The following is a 19,037-nucleotide window of genomic DNA, read 5'->3' on the forward strand; positions in this document are numbered from 1 at the left end:
TATATTCTATCCATGGATGTTTTCTTAGCCTTTTTATCACGAGCTCGAGGAAACCATTTATGCTTTGTAGTGTGTGTGATATTCATTAACTGTTGCCTTGCTTGTTCAGGAGTTTTTTTTTTCAAAGCTTCCATCATTTCACTAGTAAATTTAATTTTTAAAACTGCAGTTTCTTCATCATTAGTTCTTATAGGTAAAGGCTTTGTGCAATTATAAGGAAAATTATTTGGAGGATGCCACGCAATAAAAGTAGAGTCATTATCTGTTAAAATTAATTTATGACTGTTGATAAACTTTGTTGATGAAAACCGAGAAAATATGTAGCTTGTACTTCTAGGGAAGATCGCACGTAAAAACATTCCGGCAAGGATCAGAATAAATTAGCGGAAGGTGCAGAAATGTCGGGAACATCTAAAAAGTAAAATCGGGGATACTTTACTTTGTGTCTTACGTATTAAGGATTTTATTTAATTTATTTGGAAGTTGATTTGAACAGTATGAAGATAAACTAAATCGACATACCTACTGATTGCTTGCAAATTGTTTCTATAATTACTGTACATAGACAATTAATGTATTAATTTTTGATACATTGGTTAGGGAAACATCAGGATTCAGATTTATTATTAAGGTTATAACATAAGCAAGGTTATGATTGCCCATAGATAAGAGTGGATAAGAGATTATCATTGATTATAGTCATAGTGTATCATAAAATGAAACACTCGCCGGTGTGGCGTCATCTGGCAATGAGACGACCGAACCAATATAAAAGGCGGGCAGTTTAAACGTTTAAACGAGTCCACTTTCCTTTTTGTTGTTTTAAAGGGAAATGAAAGATTAAGTGAGAAATTGTCTAGAAACAAGTAATTTCCTTAACAAGTGAAGAAGACTTGACAACGTTTTCTTTTCGAGTTAAATGGTCCAAAAAGTTTGCAATATGCTTCTTGATTTTCTGTACACTTACACAAAACGAGTGCCGCTACATACGTATGCTTGCCAGACATTTTTCCACAATAAATTTTTTCAATTAATGCTTCTGATAAAGGAAATTGTTTCTATCTTACGGTAATCTTCATTAAAATATGTCTTTTTTATGCAATTACATAAATTCCACTTCTTTACAAAACCTGTTTATCTTATCTGTTAATAACGTCCCATTTGAAACGCCTTCTTTCTTCATTCTTCTCTTTTCAATGACAATTCGTAACAACTACGCAATTATTTTTGCATATTGATACAACTTTTACCGGTAGCAGGAAATTGCCCGTCCTTTCTTTTATACAACGTGTTAATCGTTTCTTTTTCATTTAATCATTTATATTTCATGTACATACAGACGAAATAAGGCGGGAAAAACGAATAACAGAGACAAAATGGAACTGCATTAAAACGTCCTTAAGTCAGCTGCTACAGATATACTAGATCTTAAAGAAAACGAAAGTAAAAAAAAACCCTGGATAACAAACGAGAATGTAGGATTAAATAGAAGAAAGGAAGAAATACAAAAACAAGACAAACGAAGTAGGCCATAAAATAGAAAATAATAGAAAGTGTAGGGCAGCTAAGGAACAGTGGATTGATCTAAAGTGTAAAAAAGTAGGTAAAACAGATGAGGCTTATAATATAATTAACAGGAATTTTAGAGATGTAGGGTACAGTATCAATAATATATGAAACGAGGTAGGGGTCATTTTAGTAGAAAATGAGGAAAAGGCAGATAGGCGAAAAGAATATTTAGAAAACCTATACTCAGGTCATGAGAGGAAGACAGTGTGGAGATAGGTGAAGTAGGTTATCTCATAATGAGAAAAGAGTTCGATGTAGTATTAAAAAACGACGTTAGAGATTGTATGTTTAAGCTAGTTAGTCACATTTACGAAACTGGGAAAATCCCAGTAGATTGCAGTAGATTGTAAACGGAACGTGGTCGTAACTAGACCTAAAAAGAGAGGCGCGGATAGGTGCGAGAAATTTAGAACAATTAGCATAACTTCTCATGCGTCAAAATTTTAACTAGAATTGTACAGAGAAGGATGGAAGAAGTGGCGAAAGAACTATTAGGGTTTAGAAAAAATAGAAGAACCCTGGAGGACATTCTAGCTTGACGGGTAACAGTAGAGGAAACGATAAAAAAGAAAGAGTTCTTACATATAGGATTTGTAGAAAAAGCTTTTGACAATGTTAAATGAGACAAGACGTTAAATACACTAAAAAATGTAGGGATGAGTTACAGAAATAGAACAGTGAACTTAGTTTGTATAAAAAGCAACAGGTAATTATAGAGCTGGAGCTGCAATGTAGACAAGTAAACATTAGGAAGGGAGTCAGTCAGGGATGAAATTCAATTTACACATCGAAGACGCGATCAACATTATTAAAGACAGTACAACTGTAGGGGTAAATATACAGGAGCAAAAGATTAGTATGCTTAGATTTTCAGATGATATAGCAGTATTAGCATCTAGCAAGGAGGAGTTAGAGATCGCTTTAAATAAAATGGAAGTGATATTGATAAAACAGTTTTGTATGAAAATAAGTAAAAGTAAAACAAAAATACTGATGTGCAAGAGAAGAAAAGGTAGAGATAAATCGAATATAGAAACAGGAGATGGAAAATTAGAAGTGGCTGATTTTAGGTATTTGGGAGTCAAATGTCAGGACGGAAGGAGTAGTAGGGATATAACACAGAGGATAGCGCAGGGTCGGATCACCTTCAATAAAAAGAAGTTACTTTTATGCTCGCAAACATTAATTTAGAAATTCGAAAAAGATTGTTAAATGTGTATGTTTGGAGCACGACGCTGTATGGGTGCGAAACATGGTTGATTGGCGCGGTGGAAAAGAAAATGTTAGGATAGGTTAGAAGCTTTGAGGATGAGGAACCAAAACAGTATCCTACGCATCCAAAAATAATATTGTTTATGAACCTTTTTCAATTTTCCGCATTTTTTTTTATAATACTACTCAACGGTCTATACTATTATATTTCCACTACGTCTTGTCAACTTTTTCAGAGCTAAAGTTTTACAGAGCTCAATTTATAGATATAAATTAGAGTAATTCTACATTTCGCTTTATTTACCAGCATTTTTCTCGCATTTATTAACATCGGCATAAGTATACAGGGTGTTTTTCTGAAATAAGTGGTAAGCTTTGGAGGGTGTTAACTGATGTAATAGGGAATCGCACGGTGAGTAAAAAAGCATGATTAAGAGACAAAGAAATTGTAAGAAAAAGAGAACAAATTGCAATTTCAAGCCGGTCTTGATAAAAATTAAATAAATAACAGCTTTGTTCATCGCTGTTTATTTGCAGCATTATTTAAAGTTCAACTCAGCTTAGTATTAAGAACACCAAAGAAAAATAAAATTAACATTACGTAAACATCAATAAGTTAATTAATACCTTATAGATAAGTAATTGTAAGGCAAATTTCCATACCACCCTTGAGGTTGTTATTGACGTATAACAATGACTCGTTGACCTACCTACCACCAATTCGACTGAATACATACATACATATACGTTTACACCATTAAAAGAACAAAGAACCAGAGGTAGTTTAGTTCGGAACGAAGGATCCGCATGTAGGTGCCTTGCAGAGGTTTCAGGCGGTGGGGAAACGCGCAGCTGCAGACGGGAATGGCGTAGGAGCAAATGCTCCTGATGATTGCGTTAAACACACGGATTTTTGTATGTTGGGTGATGGAGGTGTTTCGCAACAAAGGCTTGGGTGCGTTGAATGCACCCTAGCCTTGTTACGGGTAGCTGTGATACGGTACCGCCGGTTTAGGGTCCTGTCGAAGACGACGCCTAGGTAAGTGACGGAGTTTTTCCATTTGAGGACAATGTCGTCAGCATAATGACCAGTCAGAATAGAAGTGTCGGAGAGCATGTACGCGCAAAACAGGTTAAAAAGAATGGGAGATAGTTTGAAGCTTTGTGGGACACCGGCTGTGACGGGTTTGTTGGCCTAAGGAACAGAGCCAACGCGGACCCAAAAGCTTCTGTCTGTGAGAAAGGATCCGATAACCCCAATCAGAAAATGTGGAATGTTAAGAGAGCGATGAGTTTGGAATAAGGCCTTCGTGTCAGACTCGGTCGAACGCTTGCTGGACGTCAAGAAGAAGCATGGAGGTCTGACGTCGCTTGTAAAGGTTATCGGAAATATATTCGGATACGCGAAGAAGTTGGTAGTCGGTGCCGTGATGCCTGCGGAAGCCGTGTTGATGATGGGCAAAAAGGTTTGCTCCACATGGTCTAAGAGCCGATCGAGAAGGATGGATTCAACTACTTTGCTCAACGAACTGAGCAGGCTGATCGGCCTACAGTGTGAGGGAGAGCTGAGGGGTTTCCTTTTTTTGGGGAGACAAATGACAGTGACTTCTTTCCATACGAAAGGGAAGTATGGACATTCCAGGTAACTAATCGAAGACTATCTGGGTGAGCTGTATTAGACATTGGTGAGTGGTTGGAGGAGGGCGACTAAACTGGCTACCATTGCTTGGATGATAGCCTGAAGGGACAGTGTTGCACCTGATGTTGTAGCGGTGCTTGGGGTTGGGTTGAGCTTGTGGGTCGGGATGGGGGGCTGCTCTCACGGCCCTTGCGTAAAACTTTTGGGGAGATGTCTTTACGGAGGCAACAGGAGAACGGTCGGTTGATGGACACTCTTTGGAGCAGCCGGGGTGGTGGTGGCCTTTTTTGAAGCGTCGGTTTTGCGCGAAACCTCGATAGGAGGAGCGGTTTCTTCCTTTGCAGTTTACACAGGAAGGAGTGGCGCCTTTGTTGTCTTCCGCCTTGCATTCGGCTGAGAGATTATTACGGCCGCAGAAGGAACAGACTCAGGCTGCGCGGCAGTTAGTTGGCCGTGTGAAAGAACTTCAGGCACCGGTGGCATTAGGGGACGTCTTTGTTAGCTTTTTTAGGCTCGACTTTGACGTTGAGCCCGCAGGTCTTGTCAAGCTCGAATATTTTATTGGACTTTTTGTCCGACCTGTCTAAGCGAACGGACACTAGCAGCCAAACTTTGTCACCGTTGGACATACGGTGGAGATGGACTCACAGACTCCGCGAAGGATGACGTGAAGGTCTGCGTCTTGGTGGAGCTGGTTGGTTGATAATTCGACGTTTGACTTGTCGAGGAGAGAAGAAAAGCGGCAGAAGTCCTTCACAGAGTTGGGACATCCTGATGGAGTCGCTGGTATTACTTGCCCGTCGGGCGGAGATACCGTGGCTTTCCATGCCACGGATAATTTTTGGCCAAAGGGTCTTTTGGGGGAGGAGCTGCGGCGCCATGACTAGAGATTTCAGGTTCGGATTTACGTCCGTAGACGTCGTAGAAGGCGACGAAAGGAATGGCGTTCGCCTTCTGCGGTTAGTTCGGCGGCTATTAGCTTTTGTAAATCCATCGGCGGTGGAAGTAGTAGAAGTTTTAGGTATAAGTATCTGTGAGGGCGGGGCAATGGAGGAGGTGCTGGCCCGGTGTCTTCTGACATGGGTGTTGCTTTATTGTCAGCGTGCTGACGGATAAAGGTGCCCAGAACGGTTAAGTTTTGCTTTAACTTGGCTACATGGGCGATGACGTCGGCGAGGGAGTTGAACATGCCTTTTTTTTTTTTGTTTTCGTGGAAGAGAGGAAATCTTCAAAAGACACCCGGCCGCCCGCGCGACCGGGTAGTGTCGGATTCATCCCGGAGGACGCCTACCGACTAAAACCTCTCCCCCTCAGGCCGTTCTAGGGCCGCGAGGCTCTCTTCAGCCGCATGGTATTGTTCTTACTATTTGTGTAGTATTTGTAGTAAGATGTGGGGGTTGCCCAACAGGTGCAGGAGTATTTCGCCTGGAGTTGTGGCTCCTTTAAGTTGGTTGGCGAGGTTGATTATTGCTGTCTTGAAGGTAGTCAGGTCGATTTTGTCAAATATTGTTGTTGTCTCTGTTGAAGTTGAAGGGTTTTCCGTTCTTGGCTTTCCCGCTGTCGCTTTCGCATATGAGATCCCTTGTCGGACGGTAGATGCGGTGGCCTTGGTTGAGTTGATAGGCTTTGTTGTCTTTGGTGTCTTCGTCGTGAAGGCTTTGCAACCCCGGTAGCTAGCGGGGTGTGGCCCTTCGCAGTTGCGGCACTTCCTCCCTTGGCTTCGTGCACTGGGAAGAATGGTGAAGGTCTTCACATTTTACGCATCGTGGTGCCATCTTGCAGTTCCTTTGGATATGTCCAATGCGCTGGCAGCGATGGCATTGCGTGGGTCGTCGTAGTTGGCGGTACATCTCAATTGAGACACGTAGGTGGCAACATGTCTTGATGCCCTTGACTTTGTCCTCCATTTCTTTGGGCGCGATAATTAGGACCAGGGGAATCGCCTTGGACCGGCTCTTCATCCTATGGACGGTTGTGTCGCTTATCCCTTTTCCCTCAAGGTCGTTGGAGACGTCGCATGACAGCGAGGTGGGAATACCCTTCATGACGTATTTGATTGGTCGTTTACGGTCGCTTGTATAGGTAAAGTAGTAGCAATCAATTTTGTCCAACAAAGCTGTCAGCCTGCTGTGGTCATCTTCGGTGCAAGGTTGTATCCTAACTCCATTTTTGGTGCTCGTGGCGTGGTCGAACTTTATGTTGTTTAGTTGCAGCTTCTTACGTATTTCGTTCCAGTCCTCGTTATAGTGTATGATCACTGGTGGGATTTTGGGTTGGTCCGTTGACTCGCAATGTAGAACTTCGAAGCTGTTCGACGTTGTAACCTTCGTGGCTGTTCTCTGGTCGTAGGTCAGCTTTCTCGTCTTCTTCGGGATCTCGAAGCCTTCGTCTAACTCCATGGTCGATTAGTCTTAAGAAAGACTATTTTTTGTCGCTGAAGAACTCTAGCATCGAGTAGTTGTTGTCGACCGCTGCTGCAGTAGATGTTGCTATCTCGAAGTTCGAACCGGGAGTGAACATGCCTACAAGCGCGCATTATTTATGGCGTACACCACCACACTTGTCAAGTACCCCATCAGACTCGTGACGCTTGCGCACAACGGGTCGAATAGTCTAAAAGGAGGTAGGAGTAGTCTTTTGTTGTCTTATTTACCCCGTTTTCACTTACGAGCGCTAGGAATATAGGAGTATTAGATATATGTTTTTAAGAACAAAATACTTTTCATTATAAGCAACCTAATTCACAATCTATTCAGCCGTCACGTAAACCGCTATCTCACTCATGGTGTCTCAACTATGTTATTTAATACACTGAATATCCCATGACCTTAACATACAATTACCAGCTGATTGAATAAGGCGTATTGTTGTATTTTTCTCCAAGGTCGAAATTAGATTTATCTCTACTTTCAACTACGTTTGCCTCTAAAGCAATGAACTTTCAGACCTGCAAACGTTTACTTAATTTTCTTATTTTATAGTGTCCCATCACCTCCTGCAATATTGCTACTTATTTCAAAAATACCCTGTATATTAAGGAATTTGAAGTATTGCTATAGTTTAAAATAATGTTACTTACATATATAACTACCTATATCTTATTTTTATAATTCCATAACAAAAAATACAGTGTATTGAAAAGTTTTTTTTGTTAATGTCACTGGAAAATCACAAGTCTTTTAAGATAATAAAGGTTTTGGTAGGGATTACCCACTGCTGCGGTTCGGTGTTAGAGTGACTTGAGGATTTTAGGATTAGCCTAATCCGACTAAACTTGAGACGAGGAATCGATTGAGACTAGTTCCAGTTCGATCACTTCCGCTTCCGATTTTACCGGAAGTTATTTTGTTTACAATGGTTAGGGGATAATGAACAAGTGGATTATGAGAAATACAACGGAACCGGTTTGGAGTTAATTCGACTTCCGGTTTTGAATTTATAAAGAGAAACCCAGCAGAGACGGTTCGGTAGCGTTCCTATCTTTCTATTGTGTGCTGCATACTGTATACGGTGTATTGGTCATTCGGTGTTCAGGTCTGAAAGAGCGAACATCAAATTTTTAGGAAGTCCTTCAGAGACTACACAAAAAAGTAAAATATTCAACTTCCGGTAAAACCGGAACCGAAAGTCTGATCGACCTGAAAGTAGTCCCAATAGATTTCTCATGTTGAGATTAAGTCGGATTAAGTTAATCCCTTAATCCTATAATTCCTCTAACACCGAACCCTAGCAGTGTGTAATCCGAGCCAAGGTTTTGTTAGTTTATGTTCTCTTTTGTTAACTTCTGTATAGGTTTAAAAATAATAAAGCCGTTGGACGGTTCTTTTAAAGATTAAGAACACGGCCAAACCGTCCGGAGCCACTGCCTATCATATTATGTAAACTGAAGACTGCAGTTATTGCTAATTTTTAATATTATTGAAAACAGTCGTAAGCAAGATTATTAATCGTCAGCGGTTATTAACAGGTTCTGCGATAGAGATACAAAGTACAGAGATGTTGTCAACAATCAGAAGCATAAAATTAAAAGTAATATATGTGTACATATATGTATAATTTTAATTTTTAATTTGTGTGTTGCATAATTGTTTTACAACATATTACTTTTAGTGGAGCCCAATTTTTACACGAACTATTCAAACTTTTCCATGTTTAAAACACGACACTATGTTTGTACATAGAGATACTCCAGAAGATAATCCTGATATTCCCTTTGAATTTACTGATGATAATAAAAAAGTAAATGTTATTATAAATAGCTTTGATTTATGATTTATTTACTGCTTTTTAGAGAATACAAGCAATTTTAGGGCTTTATCCTGAAGGTCATAAAAGAGGAGCCATGATGCCCTTATTAGATCTTGCTCAGAGACAAGTTGGTGGGTGGTTACCGTTGTCTGCTATGCATAAAGTTGCTGAAATATTAAATTTACCTAGAATGAGAGTATATGAAGTAGCTACATTTTATACAATGTTTATTAGGTTATTGTTTGTTTTAATTATTGTAGTACATGTACTTATTATTACATTTTTGTTAGAAAACCTGTTGGCAAATATCATGTTCAAGTATGCACCACAACTCCATGTTGGTTAAGAGGTTCAGATGAAGTGCTAAATACTATTAAGAGTGAATTAAATATAAAGGTAGGAGAAACAACCACTGATAAATTGTTTACACTCTCTGAAGTAGAATGTTTAGGTGCTTGTGTTAATGCACCTATGGTCCAAATTAATGATGATTATTATGTAAGTATTTTATAATTATATTGGTTTTATATTTAAGTGACATGTTTACAGGAAGATTTGACTGTAGAAGATACTAAATCAATTTTAAATGATTTAAAGCTTGGGAAAAGACCTGCACCAGGGCCAAGGTAAATTGAATGTATTTAAAACAAATGAATGTGTTTAAAACAAATGAATGTGTATAGCTACTACTTAAGGAGCAGTAAATATCCATTAGATGGCGATGCACTTCAGATAAACATAAAAGATTTAACTTTAAAGCAGTTTAAAACCTTATTACTGATATTTTATTATACATATTACCTAAAAGAGTAAGAGAGAAATCTAAAATTTGGCCATAAATTTTTTGTGTACTAAGAAAAGAAATATCAAAAATTCATAAGCCCACTTTCTCACTATTTGTTACAGTATTAGTAATATTTTTGTATTGTTTATTACCAGAAGTGGAAGATATGCATGTGAACCAAGAGGAGGATTAACATCACTCACCAGTGAGCCACCCGGTCCAGGTTTTAAAGTTAGGCCCGATTTATAAGTATTATAAATTTTCTGTAAATTTTAGTTATATAGTACAATAAAAATGGAAGTTAACTGAATGGTGCTAACGTTTATCGAAACTACACTTCAGATATGTACACTACAGGATAAATGGTTGTATAAAGTAAAATTTGTTGGTGGTCATTGTTTTCATTGAAATTCAATTTTTTTAATATGAAATATTCTCAATTTGTACCCACTACACACCACCTCAAATTAATGAGGAAAAATTGTTGCTGTTGTCACACCCCGGTCCACTTCGGGAAGATTTCTACTTTGTATGTAAATTTTTTTAATGTTAATCAGCAACCCTGCTAAATAAGTTAACATTGACAAATGCTGAATTTTATCTTCTACATAATTAGTTAAGCAATTATAATTTATACAGTTTATCATTCCTTAAGGCTTCTTGAATAAAAATTTAGATAATTAGTTGTGATATGTTTTGTTGGCAACTATATGATTTCTACATGCTTGCAAACGTATAAAAGAATGCATTATGCATTTGAGACTTCAAAATCTTAAAAGAAAATAATAGCTCATTTAAAAAGATTTCATCCTGGGAAGATGTAAATTTTAACATTATTAACATTCTTTGGAAATGTTTTACATGTGACAAATGTTTATTGAGGTCTTTACACTTAAACTTATACCATTTCTCAATGAATAAACTCTTTTATAGAAAAAAATATATGTAATTTTCATAATTTTGACATGTTTACTTTGCATACTATGATATTTTTTAATCTTTCTTGTGAGGTTGCATTCTTGGAAATGTTTTTGAGAACTCCTTGAATTAAAGTAATATATGCATCCATATTAACATATTTACGTTGTACTTATAACTTAGCAGGATGGAATCATTTTATATAAGCTCCATGCGGTTTCAACTCTCCTGTCAAAATAGTTGTGACTAAACCTGGCAGNGCAGAAAATTTGTTGTTTCAGTGGAATTCGAATAAATCTCCAGTTGCTCTCACTCGTCGGTTGAAAATTGACTGCATAATGTTGCAAGGCGAAGACGAAAACTGCAAATCAACAATATGATCCACGAAAGACCACACCCATCCAGACATTGGTTGTTTCAGTACGACCAAAAACTTTAATTCCCTCTCATTTGTTAGACGATCTGTAGAAATGGACAAAAAAATATATTAATTACACCTTTAATTAAGAATGAGATTAAACACATCTAAAAACACGCACCAAAACGCAAGTAAAACATCTAAATTATAAAATGAGGACAAACGTCATGTTTACATAATGACAGATAAATGTGAAATCCATAGATAGTACATACACAAAGGGTGAAATCATAGACGTCCATTCATGGTGTAGAGTGTAGACAATAGATAAATGTTAAACGAAATTTTATAGAAACTGTGAACAATAGATATTTTAAAGAAATGATACACACGTCATAACGTCAATTTATATTGTTGACAATAGAGAATTGTTAAAAGAAATGCCATTACATTTTAATAAAGAGCAATTAATTATGTCATGTATTCTCACCTTAAGTAATTGTGGAATGTAGTGTTCTAAAGTCTACAAGTGTAATGAGCAAGCCAAATCCAGAAATGATACAATTGCTGGTAATGTTGTTCCAGTGGTTTCCAAATTAACTTCCTCTTGCCTCCCCCTTGCAAGTTCAAAAGTTAAAAGCTAACTTTCACTTTGATCAAAAGAGAAATTTCATATTAATTCTGCTTCTCTGCTTGTGCTATTTCTGCAAAGTTGTATTAGTTGTCTATAGAAATTGAAGTTACTGGGATCTTAATTACTATTATTTTTAATTGATGCTGTTACTCACCAGTTCACTGTAATAAATCTCCTTTAACAACGGCAAACTGCCTTCATCCTCAATGAAAAAAAAACATGTTTTCTTTAGGACCATAGGAACATCTACTTTCTCGAGGGAATGAGGACTGATACAAGCAATGCTCTGTAATTTAATGCCATCCAGTTTTTGTAATGTTCCTGTAAAATGAAATTTTATCAAACAATATTCAGATATAATTCATTTTAGCTTCCCAACTAAATAACTTGCACAATACAACGTTACAGTAATACCAAACCCTTTTCTCTGTTAATATCGAATAAATATATTATATGTTTTATATATATACCTTAACTATAGAAGACTCTAAACTGAAGACAACACCATGGCAAAAGATTTTCATTTTCAGTTGCATCACAATGAACATTTACCACTTCTATTATCGTCAATCTGTAAATATGGAGAAGAAAAAAATAAACTTCACTATTAATACAATAAACAATTGAGACATGAAAAACAATAATGAATACATGCAGGGAAAAGCAAGTTAATTGTGAAGTCTTAAAAATGGCGATGTAGCGTGGGTTGTAATACAAAATGGCAAGATGGACCAAATGCATAAAATTCACAGACTTCTAAATAATTTTGTCAGTTTATACTGCGGACATACAGGTAATTTTCCAATTAAAGCACTAGAGCGCACACTGCGGCATTTTGCGCAGCATCGAGTCAAAAAATACAGACCCATAGAAGGCCACATCAGCGCAATTTCGTATCGCAGTAGAATGCTCAGTTCTAACTGCGACCGTAGGTGTCGCATGGTCGAAATAGGCAGGGCAGGCTGCAGATGGAATTGTCAGCAGTCGTTGGCCATGCGTCGACCAGAGTCAATTGCTGACAATTCCATCTGCAGCCTGCCCTGCCCTGCCTATTTCGACCATGCGACTCCTACGGTCGCAGTTAGAACTAAACATTGTACTGCGACACCAAATCGCACTGATGTGGCCTTCTATGTATCTGTATTCTTTGATCGAGTGTTCTAACTACAGCAACGCCTCGCAGCGTTGAGCACTTTGAAAAGTACTGCCTATGTCCGATGTGCGCAATGAATACTAGAAAAATCGAAATTACTTATAATATTTAGAAAAAGCTTTCGACTAATAACTATTGATGTTGTATACCATTCCTTTTAAAAGTAAATTAATAGGTTGCTAAGTCGATGAAGGTTTTTTTCCTCAACACTGACATTAGTGCACTCTGTTGGCGCACTTGAAAACTAATACACATTCCAATTAAGCAGCAGCACACTTCGGCATGGTGCGGCACAGTCGCATTATGCTCTGTAATTGGAAAACTACTATAGATACGTGTGAAGGAAACAACTATAGAGCATAGATAAAAATACAAATCGCAAAATCAACAAAAATTATTTTGTGTTTAATTTAAATATCAAGATTGCTGTAATATAAAGTTTAAAATAAAAAAGAGGTAAAAGCTAAAACTTCCGTATCACGGCTCTTTCGAAAATGTAAATTTTTCTTGTTGGAAATGGCTTAAAATGAAAAACTTACATGAAGCAATTGGGGGGATGATGTTAATAAACATTTTTAGATTACACCTCACAGTTAACAGTTCATTTTGGCAGTTACCGTTAACGATTGAACTTCTGTGGTACCGCTTTTGTGGTCTCGATTAGTATGTTCACTTCAAATTGTTGACAAAGAATTACAACTATTTTTGATTGATTCGTTTAAGATAGGTTGGGTTTGTTTGTTTTACTTACTTTTTCCAAACTCCAAAACTAGGGGAAAGAATGGCATCCTCGCCAAATATATGTTGTATATATAATCAACATGCATAACTATATAGCAAATGTTAAAATGAATACCTAAAATTATTTGAAGTATTCCTTAGAAATTATGGTAATGTATCTTACTTGTCTGTGGATACGCATCAATGAAAATATTTGACTTAATCTATGAATTTAACGGTATATATTTCTTTAATCTATGACAGGTATGATCATGCGGTTTCAACTCTCCTGTCAAAATAGTTGTGACTAAACCTGGCAGATGGCGGTGCTTGCAGGGTTTAAAGATTTTGTAAAATGGGTTGCATAAGAAATACAGCAGTACGATCATAAAAAAAATTATCATAATTTTTGTTTGCATTGCAGTAATGAGGGTTGTCTACGTTCAAAAAATTTTTTTATTAAAATTGGTAACGATAATANAATGTGTTCTCTTATAATTATTAATGATTACACTTATCTCACATTTTCGTTTTTTAAGTGGATGAAAGTGTGTGTGTTATACGTATGTAAAGATTTCCATATAACTTACAAATACATCTTACATGGCCTTTTTGCGAAACATCGCGGACGATTTTGCTTTATGTATATTGAATTTCATTGCTATATGGATGTTAAAGTTGAATCAATTAAAAAACAATTCCAAAACAGCTAACTGCGATTACCTTTGTGGGATTTACATCTATGTAAATTGTTTGTACTGGTTTAAATAACTAAATATATTTCATGTTGTTCAGTTTAGATGTCTTAATTAATAGCTGCGGCATTGTTTACATATTCGTATCGCACATCATGTGGCAATTTTTGAAAACTATTCTGTTACAAGTTACACAACAGATTATTTCTGTACTTTTGATTAAGTGCGTTTACTGAAGAATTGTATGTACGCACGCCATCATACAAATAAATGATTTAAAACAATTTTAAAACGTTACAAACGTGTTAATACTTAATAGAATGAAAGATTTGGCATACAAATACATGTTTCGAACATTTGGAACTGTTTTGTTTATCAACGTAATAACAACGATTTTTTCCTTGGTCTTTACTTAGGATTGTTGTATTTCTTGTAATATACAAACATTTCGTCCTCTCTTTGGAACATACGAATGTTTCAAATGGTGTCATACCATCATAGTGGTATTGAATAAATGACATTGTATTTAGTAGACTGAAAATCGTATCATTAGGAATAAACTTGTTGACCCGGAGGGTGTAATTGTTTTCTACATTTAATTATATTTTTAGTTTTGTAGAGAAATAATTTATTCGTATCCCCAAAATACTCACAATATACTGTATCATTGCAGCGTATAAAAATTTACTTATGATTGCCTCTGCAGTAGTAATAATTATGAACACAACAAGATAATTTTAATTATTTTCACAGCATTCACAGTAACCGATGATCACTATCCCCCTACGAGGTTCTCATTCTTCTTGCCGGTACGTGTTGCTGAAAAGCTTGACTAATGTTCAATATTTATGCATATTTTTTCTACAAGTATTCTGTACCTTTGTAACTACAATTTTCATTATTTTTACAGCTTTTACAGTCACCGATCATCGCCACCCCCCTACGAGCCTCTCTTTAAGTTATCTTGCCACACATTCCGGTAAGTGTTGCTAAAAAGCTTGACTAACGTTCAATTTTATGCATACTGTTTCTTGAACGTATTCCGTGCGGTACCTTTCTAAGTATAATTTTCATTATTTTTACAGATTTTACAGCCACTGATGATCGCCGCCCCCGTACGAACTACTGTTTGGCTAGCCTTGCCACTCATTCCGGTAAGTGTTGCTGAAAAGCTTGACTAACGTTCACTTTTTATGCATAGTTTTTGTAGAAAGTAGTATGTATGTACCTTTATAAGTATAATGTATGTACCTTTATAAGTATAATCTTTATTTTTTTTACAGATTTCACAGTCATTGATCATCGCCGCCCCCGTACGAACTACTGTTTGACTAGCCTTGCCACTCATTCCGGTAAGTGTTGCTGAAAAGCTTGACTAACGTTCACTTTTTATGCATAGTTTTTGTAGAAAGTAGTATGTATGTACCTTTATAAGTATAATCTTTATTTTTTTTACAGATTTCACAGTCATTGATCATCGCCGCCCCCGTACGAACTACTGTTTGACTAGCCTTGCCACTCATTCCGGTAAGTGTTGCTGAAAAGCTTGACTAACGTTCACTTTTTATGCATAGTTTTTGTAGAAAGTAGTATGTATGTACCTTTATAAGTATAATCTTTATTTTTTTTACAGATTTCACAGTCATTGATCATCGCCGCCCCCGTACGAACTACTGTTTGACTAGCCTTGCCACTCATTCCGGTAAGTGTTGCTGAAAAGCTTGACTAACGTTCACTTTTTATGCATAGTTTTTGTAGAAAGTAGTATGTATGTACCTTTATAAGTATAATCTTTATTTTTTTTACAGATTTCACAGTCATTGATCATCGCCGCCCCCGTACGAACTACTGTTTGACTAGCCTTGCCACTCATTCCGGTAAGTGTTGCTGAAAAGCTTGACTAACGTTCACTTTTTATGCATAGTTTTTGTAGAAAGTAGTATGTATGTACCTTTATAAGTATAATCTTTATTTTTTTTACAGATTTCACAGTCATTGATCATCGCCGCCCCCGTACGAACTACTGTTTGACTAGCCTTGCCACTCATTCCGGTAAGTGTTGCTGAAAAGCTTGACTAACGTTCACTTTTTATGCATAGTTTTTGTAGAAAGTAGTATGTATGTACCTTTATAAGTATAATCTTTATTTTTTTTACAGATTTCACAGTCATTGATCATCGCCGCCCCCGTACGAACTACTGTTTGACTAGCCTTGCCACTCATTCCGGTAAGTGTTGCTGAAAAGCTTGACTAACGTTCACTTTTTATGCATAGTTTTTGTAGAAAGTAGTATGTATGTACCTTTATAAGTATAATCTTTATTTTTTTTACAGATTTCACAGTCATTGATCATCGCCGCCCCCGTACGAACTACTGTTTGACTAGCCTTGCCACTCATTCCGGTAAGTGTTGCTGAAAAGCTTGACTAACGTTCACTTTTTATGCATAGTTTTTGTAGAAAGTAGTATGTATGTACCTTTATAAGTATAATCTTTATTTTTTTTACAGATTTCACAGTCATTGATCATCGCCGCCCCCGTACGAACTACTGTTTGACTAGCCTTGCCACTCATTCCGGTAAGTGTTGCTGAAAAGCTTGACTAACGTTCACTTTTTATGCATAGTTTTTGTAGAAAGTAGTATGTATGTACCTTTATAAGTATAATCTTTATTTTTTTTACAGATTTCACAGTCATTGATCATCGCCGCCCCCGTACGAACTACTGTTTGACTAGCCTTGCCACTCATTCCGGTAAGTGTTGCTGAAAAGCTTGACTAACGTTCACTTTTTATGCATAGTTTTTGTAGAAAGTAGTATGTATGTACCTTTATAAGTATAATCTTTATTTTTTTTACAGATTTCACAGTCATTGATCATCGCCGCCCCCGTACGAACTACTGTTTGACTAGCCTTGCCACTCATTCCGGTAAGTGTTGCTGAAAAGCTTGACTAACGTTCACTTTTTATGCATAGTTTTTGTAGAAATTAGTATGTATGTACCTTTATAAGTATAATCTTTATTTTTTTTACAGATTTCACAGTCATTGATCATCGCCGCCCCCGTACGAACTACTGTTTGACTAGCCTTGCCACTCATTCCGGTAAGTGTTGCTGAAAAGCTTGACTAACGTTCACTTTTTATGCATAGTTTTTGTAGAAATTAGTATGTATGTACCTTTATAAGTATAATCTTTATTTTTTTTACAGATTTCACAGTCATTGATCATCGCCGCCCCCGTACGAACTACTGTTTGACTAGCCTTGCCACTCATTCCGGTAAGTGTTGCTGAAAAGCTTGACTAACGTTCACTTTTTATGCATAGTTTTTGTAGAAATTAGTATGTATGTACCTTTATAAGTATAATCTTTATTTTTTTTACAGATTTCACAGTCATTGATCATCGCCGCCCCCGTACGAACTACTGTTTGACTAGCCTTGCCACTCATTCCGGTAAGTGTTGCTGAAAAGCTTGACTAACGTTCACTTTTTATGCATTGTTTTTGTAGAAATTAGTATGTATGTACCTTTATAAGTATAATCTTTATTTTTTTTACAGATTTCACAGTCATTGATCATCGCCGCCCCCGTACGAACTACTGTTTGACTAGCCTTGCCACTCATTCCGGTAAGTGTTGCTGAAAAGCTTGACTAACGTTCACTTTTTATGCATTGTTTTTGTAGAAATTAGTATGTATGTACCTTTATAAGTATAATCTTTTTTTTTTTTACAGATTTCACAGTCATCGATCATCGCCGCCCCCGTACGAACTACTGTTTGACTAGCCTTGCCACTCATTCCGGTAAGTGTTGCTGAAAAGCTTGACTAACGATCACTTTTTATGCATAGTTTTTGTAGAAAATAGTATGTGTGTACCTTTATAAGTATAATCTTTATATTTTTTACAGATTTCACTGCCATCGATCATCGCCACCCCCCTACGAGCTTCTGTATAAGTTGCCCAGCCATACGTTCCGGTAAGTGTTACTGAAAAGCTTGACTAACGTTCAGTTTTTATGCATATTTCCGATTTCTTTATGAGGTATTTTGTAACTAGAATATGCATTATTTTCACATTCACCAACGATGACGTTACTTCTTCCCCTTTGACTTAGATCCACCCCCTTCTGCATGACGCTTCTGCAAAAATTTCGTATGTACCATGTAAACATTTTTATAATTAATTTTTCTTTATTTTTAGGTGTACCATTGCTACCAGAACCTATTATAAGGGAGAGGGGTTTTAGTTGGTAGGTCCTCCTGTTAGGGAATCCAACACTACCCAGTCGTACGGTCGGCGGGGTGTCTTTCGAAGATTTCCCCTCTTCCACGAAAACAAAAAACAAAACGATGCAGTGACTTTTGCTGGTGTTCTCAGATGGACAGAATAACAATATTCTACTACCCACTAATTTGGAATTGTTTACAACCCCTTTTCTTCAAAATTCAGTGTTCTGCATCAATTTCAATCTGAACACGTAAGTTGCTACAACTTAACGATTTTTTACCTTCATTAATAATTATCTTAGTAATATTTAATTTAAATTGTGTTGAAAATGTTTATAGTACATTATTGAAAGGTTTTAGTTATCTACTGAAAGTTGTTAAAAATTTAATGTTACTATTAAGTTAAACTGTATTACTATTTCTTCTATTTTGTGGCCTTTTCTATTTGGCCGATTGTCTGTTGAAGTTACATAATAATTTATTTTGTACAAGTTTATTTGTTACATTCAATAAATTTCTTTTACTATTCTTTCACTTATTATTACTTTTACACTTATAAATTCGCAAGTTTTTATGTTAAGGTGAAAAATGGACAAGTAACAATGTATTTCCTTTTTTACAAAGAAACAATGTGTTTTCTTTTATAAAAAAGGAAATTACATTGTTTCTTATCCATTTTTCACTTTAACTTGCACATTACGAAAAACAGTAAATAACTAGCACATTTAAAGTGCGCGCCTTTTTTATTTAGTTGTGACTAAACCTGCCGGAGGGCGCGCAAATCGGCGCGTTTCGAGTTGACCATCTATTACCCTTTGTGTATCTATTATCTATGGTTGCGATTATCGGAGGAATTCCCCAGTAGTTGTGGCGTTATTGA

General features: G+C 36.5%; 2 protein-coding genes and 1 long non-coding RNA gene across 5 annotated transcripts; 2 read left to right on the forward strand and 1 right to left on the reverse strand.

Moving 5' to 3' along the window:
- Positions 1-8,265: 8,265 nt before the first annotated feature.
- LOC108737513 (NADH dehydrogenase [ubiquinone] flavoprotein 2, mitochondrial) lies at positions 8,266-9,842 on the forward strand. Its single transcript, XM_018470387.2, has 6 exons — positions 8,266-8,449; positions 8,531-8,659; positions 8,712-8,902; positions 8,959-9,166; positions 9,218-9,294; positions 9,608-9,842. The coding sequence occupies exons 1-6, from the start codon at positions 8,417-8,419 to the stop codon at positions 9,699-9,701; spliced, it is 732 nt and encodes a 243-aa protein (XP_018325889.1). The 5' UTR covers positions 8,266-8,416; the 3' UTR covers positions 9,702-9,842.
- An 814-nt stretch (positions 9,843-10,656) lies between these two features.
- Positions 10,657-12,221, reverse strand: LOC108737521. Of its 3 annotated transcripts, none has more exons than XR_001937866.2 (5): positions 12,154-12,221; positions 11,833-11,933; positions 11,517-11,683; positions 11,219-11,432; positions 10,657-10,832 (listed from the first exon to the last, which is right to left on the reverse strand). It is a non-coding gene; the product is annotated as an uncharacterized LOC108737521 (long non-coding RNA). The 3 variants fall into 3 exon arrangements; XR_001937867.2 differs by having other exon boundaries at positions 12,117-12,215; XR_001937865.2 differs by having other exon boundaries at positions 11,833-12,215.
- Positions 12,222-12,268: 47 nt separating this feature from the next.
- On the forward strand, positions 12,269-18,423 carry LOC108737518. Its single transcript, XM_025975609.1, has 21 exons — positions 12,269-12,442; positions 14,721-14,739; positions 14,841-14,909; positions 15,016-15,084; positions 15,214-15,282; positions 15,389-15,457; positions 15,564-15,632; positions 15,739-15,807; positions 15,914-15,982; positions 16,089-16,157; positions 16,264-16,332; positions 16,439-16,507; positions 16,614-16,682; positions 16,789-16,857; positions 16,964-17,032; positions 17,139-17,207; positions 17,314-17,382; positions 17,489-17,557; positions 17,664-17,732; positions 17,839-17,907; positions 18,132-18,423. Exons 1-21 carry the CDS (start codon positions 12,269-12,271, stop codon positions 18,182-18,184), a joined length of 1,488 nt encoding a protein of 495 aa, XP_025831394.1. The 3' UTR covers positions 18,185-18,423.
- The last annotated feature ends 614 nt before the right edge of the window (positions 18,424-19,037 follow it).

The sequence above is a fragment of the Agrilus planipennis genome, unplaced genomic scaffold (assembly GCF_000699045.2).
Source record: "Agrilus planipennis isolate EAB-ADULT unplaced genomic scaffold, Apla_2.0 scaffold139, whole genome shotgun sequence".
Classification (NCBI taxonomy): domain Eukaryota; kingdom Metazoa; phylum Arthropoda; class Insecta; order Coleoptera; family Buprestidae; genus Agrilus; species Agrilus planipennis.

Excerpts from the sequence above, each read along its gene's own strand:
- LOC108737513 (XM_018470387.2), top strand. The coding sequence starts at position 8,417 with ATGTTGTCAACAATCAGAAGCATAAAATTAAAA. Across the intron at positions 8,660-8,711 it reads TTACTGATGATAATAAAAAA|AGAATACAAGCAATTTTAGG; the intron begins GTAAATGTTATT and ends ACTGCTTTTTAG. Across the intron at positions 8,903-8,958 it reads TTTTATACAATGTTTATTAG|AAAACCTGTTGGCAAATATC; the intron begins GTTATTGTTTGT and ends CATTTTTGTTAG.
- LOC108737518 (XM_025975609.1), top strand. The coding sequence starts at position 12,269 with ATGCTCAGTTCTAACTGCGACCGTAGGTGTCGCATGGTCGAAATAGGC. Across the intron at positions 15,983-16,088 it reads TAGCCTTGCCACTCATTCCG|ATTTCACAGTCATTGATCAT; the intron begins GTAAGTGTTGCT and ends TTTTTTTTACAG. Across the intron at positions 16,683-16,788 it reads TAGCCTTGCCACTCATTCCG|ATTTCACAGTCATTGATCAT; the intron begins GTAAGTGTTGCT and ends TTTTTTTTACAG.